Source organism: Triticum dicoccoides, chromosome 2A (genome assembly GCF_002162155.2).
Source record: "Triticum dicoccoides isolate Atlit2015 ecotype Zavitan chromosome 2A, WEW_v2.0, whole genome shotgun sequence".
NCBI classification, from domain to species: domain Eukaryota; kingdom Viridiplantae; phylum Streptophyta; class Magnoliopsida; order Poales; family Poaceae; genus Triticum; species Triticum dicoccoides.
This window is the reverse complement of record NC_041382.1, coordinates 733,066,629-733,071,869: the sequence shown is the minus strand read 5'-3', so window position 1 is coordinate 733,071,869 and position 5,241 is coordinate 733,066,629. Positions and strand designations below refer to the sequence as shown.

Below are 5,241 nucleotides of genomic sequence, written 5' to 3'. Positions count from 1 at the left end.
ACTTGCAAATGCTTGTAGAATCCGTGTGCTTCATTCTCACTTTGAAAAGTCATTCCCAACATTGGCACATGATTGCTATATGCTTCTTGACTTCATCTAAGAGCTTTATGTATACTTTCATTCTCAATATACTAGCAATGTCATCTTCATCTAATTCTTCTTCATCTCTTTACATTCTTCACTTTCAATTTTTTGCAATGGAAATGTTGCATTCTCTACTGCTTTTGATGACTTTGCTTTACTGTTATTCCCAGTTGAGCTTTGATTTTTCTCGGTGTGAAGATGTTTCTGCTGATGTAGTTCCATTTAACTCAACTGTTATATCTTCAAGGAACTCCTCGTCATCTTCAGTTGCACTATAGTTACCGGAATCTGTTGTATCTGCTAAGGAATATGTGTTGTCTTCCTGATGTTTCTCTGTGAACTCAAAATTCAAATTGTCTGCTGCCTCTTCATTTCTCTGATTTGATTTGCACTGATTTCGTAGATGCATTTTTTTAGTTTTAGTTGAATGTTCCTTTGATAGTTCCTGCAAAACAACAATAGTAGAATTATTTTTTTAGTTTTGTTTATCTATATTTTGATATTTATTTAGCATATATTTGTGAAAGTACTTGTGATAGCATTGTGCTTTGCAGTAGCTCCATATACAAAGGTATGCTTGTATCTAAGTAGTTGTTTTGTAGATTAGTTGTTGTGCATATCTGTTGCATCAATTTAGTGTGTGATTATCTCATTTCTAGCTTGTCATGTGCAAATCGTCATTCCACATGTATGAAAATTCTTATTTCACTCGGCTATTTAATTGAAACTGATATTTAGTTTTTTTTTTTGTACATACCTGATATGCGGCAGGCTATGCATTTGTTGTCTGTGACCCAATTTCCTGCATATAATTTAAGTTGTCCATCTACTTTAAGGATCATATATAGTTCTTGCATTTATCAATCATCAGCAACTATTATCGGCTGAAACGCATAGGTGCTCCCATTTTTTTCCTTTCAGCCGACAAACAGAAGCTCACAGAAGTCACCTCCAATGGCGCCATCCCGCCAAAAGGAAAAGCTCCAACGGGCCAATGGAGCCATAGCTGATTGGGAAAGAAGTAAGCAACCACGACGGGGAGTTGGGGATATTTCAGCCTGGAACGAAGCTAACTGGCGGATTCGCCGTCGCCCCTGCACGCACGCTCCCCCGCCACCGCCGGCGCCACGGTCGTATCGTCGTACTGTACGAAACCTCTCCGGTCAGTGGCACCGGCCGTCCGTTTCCAACGACAGCTCCTCGTCGCCTTCGCCGCCCGCCCCAAACATTCCTCGGGCGATTAACTTAACCAGTCAATCCCGGCCGGACGCCAAAAACCCGGCAATTAACAACGCCGGTCGCTTTCGCCCAGGCGCGCATCGCCTCCTGTCGCCGATCAACTATAGTCTATTCCAGCCCCTGATCGCTTTCGTCAGCCCGTTAGCAGCTAGCTAGCACGGCCGGCAGCGCCAGCCAGCGCCCCGCGTGGGCGGATCGGACGGGACACGAGCCGCTCCTCGGGGGCACCGATGGACCGCGCCTTCACCTCCGCATCGGAAGCCTCCACCCTCTCGCCCGCTCACTCGTCGTTTCCGAGCGCTCACTGGTTGTGCGGAACAGAGAGGCGCGCGCGTCCATGCTGCTAGTGCTCCGGAGGAGGCGACCGGCAAGGGTGACTGCTCGTCGTCGTTCGCGAAGGATCTGAGCTCCGAGGTACGCACGACGTATTCTCTCCTCGCTCCTCTGCAAGATCTAGCTTTGCTAGGATATACTGTGCAGAGTAGTAGTAACATTTTCTGAATTTTAGAAAGCCCAAACTCGTATGATACAAGTCAGCTTGTGATTTGCCTGTATTTGTTCATCCTTTGCAACTCCGAATTACACCCCAGCATTATGTTAGCGTGGCTGGGCCGAGTTGATTTGTGATTGCTGTTCAACAATTGGCAAAATTACTTCAAGAAAACCAATGTTCAGACTTCAGATTCTGACATTGTTGATGCATATGCCTGCATACGAATATGCAGGGACGGGCAGACGGCAGCAATGGCAGCCCGAGACACCAGTTCAATCTTCCTCATCCTGATCATCTCCCTCGTCATAGTCATCGTCATCCTGCTCGGCATCTGCTGGAGGTTCCTCGGACCGGGCATCATGAGGAGACTGCTCAGGCCCAGGAGATGTCCTTCAGGTGAACGTGTTGCCATTTCTCATTTGATCATGCAGCAGATTAATACGAAACCAGAAGTCTCATAAGAAATGGTGTGCTAAGCCATGCAATTATGTTTGTGCCCGTAATCAACAGAGGTGCCGGAGTACTTCAGCGGCAACATGAGCGGCAACCTGCGTACCATCACCTACTTCGACTACGTGACGCTCAAGAAGGCCACCAAGGATTTCCACCAGAAAAACCAGCTGGGGAGGGGAGGATTCGGCCCTGTTTATCTGGTACAATTCCATTTCAATCCCAGCAATCTTAGCAAGATAGTGTTCAGTTCAATTTGTAGTAGCACAACTGAACAGAGGTGTTCTGAATTTTGATGTTGTGCAGGGGAAGCTGGACGACGGCCGGAAAGTGGCGGTGAAGCAGCTGAGCGTGGGCAAGTCGGGGCAGGGCGAGTCGGAGTTCTTCATGGAGGTGAACATGATCACCAGCATCCAGCACAAGAACCTGGTCCGCCTCGTCGGCTGCTGCTCCGAGGGCACGGAGCGCCTGCTCGTCTACGAGTACATGAAGAACAAGAGCCTCGACAAGATCCTCTTCGCGGCGGCCGACGCGCCGGCGCCGACGCCGCCGTCCCTGGACTGGCGCACCCGGCACCAGATCATCATCGGCATCGGCCGCGGCCTGCAGTACCTGCACGAGGAGTCCAACCTGCGCATCGTCCACCGCGACATCAAGGCCAGCAACATCCTCCTCGACGACAAGTTCCAGCCCAAGATCAGCGACTTCGGCCTCGCCCGCTTCTTCCCCGAGGACCAGACCTACCTCAGCACCGCCTTCGCCGGCACGCTGTAAGCTTAGCCAACCGGTGATCAACATCACCGTCGAGTCACCTACCTCTGATCGCCTGACGACGAAACGGTTCTTGACGCGCTGCTCCTACGGTGTTGTCACTTGTCAGGGGGTACACGGCGCCGGAGTACGCCATCAGAGGGGAGCTCACGGTGAAGGCCGACACGTACAGCTTCGGCGTGCTGGTGCTGGAGATCATCAGCAGCCGGAAGAACACCGACCTCAACCTCCCCAACGAAATGCAGTACCTGCCCGAACACGTACACTGAACTGCCACTCTCTGAAGAACCGGACTGAAGAATCGCACTCCTCCTACTCTGCTCTGAACTTTTTATGTTTTTTACATTCAGGCATGGAGGCTGTACGAGCAGTCCAAGATCCTGGAGCTGGTGGACGGCAGGGTGCAGGGCGGCGAGGGGTTCGAGGAGAAGGAGGTGATGCAGGTGTGCCAGATCGCGCTGCTCTGCGTGCAGCCGTACCCGAACTCGAGGCCGGCCATGTCGGAGGTGGTGCGCATGCTCACCATGAAGACCGACCAGTCCATCCCGGCGCCCGCCAAGCCGGCGTTCCTCGACCGGAAGAACCTCAACGGGGACAGGGACGGCGCCTCCTCGGACACCGCCACCATGGAGATGATGAGGTCGCCGGCGGGCTACTGGATGATGACGCCCTCGCCCATGCTCGAGGTCGACAGGCCCTACGACATGAGCTTCGGCAAATGATCCATGGCGCGGCGCACCGCGCACGCAGCACCGTGAAATCTGTGACCGATGATTCCATGCTAGCTTTACAGAAGTACGAGTATATGTTTATTGCCTTTTCTTGTAGATACCACGAACATTTTTTAGACGACCCAACAGTATGTATACGGTATACCGACGCATTAAGCAAAGCGTGCTGCTTTAGTTCTGAAATAAACGTGTGATCATTTTGCAAGTTCGATTCAGAGAACAATAAAGATGGTAAGATTTTCTCTTCTCTCAAACGTGACTTGATCTAACTATGTCAGTTCTATTCTAGAATAAACTCCCCCGTAAGATAAAGTTATATCCCATTTTGAGAAAAATATTCAAAACTCGAAAGTATCATCCTAACAGAGCTCAAATACTCCTGATATGAAAAACAAATCCAAAAATGCAGCAAAACATTGAAAACCTTTTTATTTTTTACAACAAACATTGCTTAATTTTCTACCAGCGTGTATATTTTCATGATGAAATGACATTCGTAGACATTTGGGCAAAAAAAATTCAAGCTTCAAAGAATAGTCTTCTTGAAGCTTTTTTTTTCCTCAGAACATTACATATGTTTTTCTTCACGAAACATCGCATGCAGGTGAAACATTATTGCAAAAGGCTTCACGCCCCGCTTTATAGATAAAGCCGCAACCACGGTACAAAGACAACCGAAACCGAAGGTCCACACACCAGAATTGTAGAGGTACATAAGAGAGGAGAAAAAGGTTCCAGCTGCGGGCAACAGCACAACACGCCCGAAAATTAAAAGATACACTCAAGGAGGATAAGTGACCATGAGAAAGTGCTACGCCAGCTCCTTGACCATCGCATGCCGGTGAAACATTCATCTATGTTTGTCAGAAACATCCCATTCTTTTGTATTTTGTTGCTATTTTTTTAACAAATCACAGTTCATCTAGGTGTACACCGGGGATCCAAAACTCTTCAGAACTACCTTATTTAGCAAAGTTTCTCCTGCTCTTTGCATTTGTTACATTTAACCTTGTTCTGCAAGGTGGGCTCTCTTGTGAGGCTGACATGATGATGTCAAAATGATCAGGGATTTCTCCTCGACATGTCTTATGGCATGTCCAACAGATGATGCAAAATAGAGAACCCAATAAAAATTAGGCAGGAAAAAGAAGATTTTAGACCCCATACATTTTCCTGTTGCAGCAGATGATGTAGAAGTGGTGCCCTAAAATACTTCAAGCTGTGTTTTTGCATATACATCACCGGTTGGAGCAACGTTTTTGGCACAAAGTGATGTAAAATAGCTGTTTTTCTTGTAGTCCCGTGTGGTTCCCGCTGCCCTAAATTTGCGGCAGCCGTGTGGCTGCAGTATTGTTGGAGCACTTGGGGGCAATTTCTTGGGCTGCCATAAAAAGATTGCATCAAGATTTGGAGACAAAACATCTGTTGGAGCACTGTTTTGGGGTGCAAATGCTCTAAAACGCAGTTTTTTGG

At 48.2% G+C, this 5,241-nt stretch overlaps 1 protein-coding gene across 1 annotated transcript; it reads left to right on the top strand.

The window, feature by feature from the left end:
- Positions 1–2,067: 2,067 nt before the first annotated feature.
- Positions 2,068–3,759, top strand: LOC119352143 (cold-responsive protein kinase 1-like). The gene is made up of 5 exons (XM_037618868.1): positions 2,068–2,212; positions 2,327–2,469; positions 2,573–3,036; positions 3,147–3,297; positions 3,388–3,759. Exons 1-5 carry the CDS (start codon positions 2,068–2,070, stop codon positions 3,757–3,759), a joined length of 1,275 nt encoding a protein of 424 aa, XP_037474765.1.
- The last annotated feature ends 1,482 nt before the right edge of the window (positions 3,760–5,241 follow it).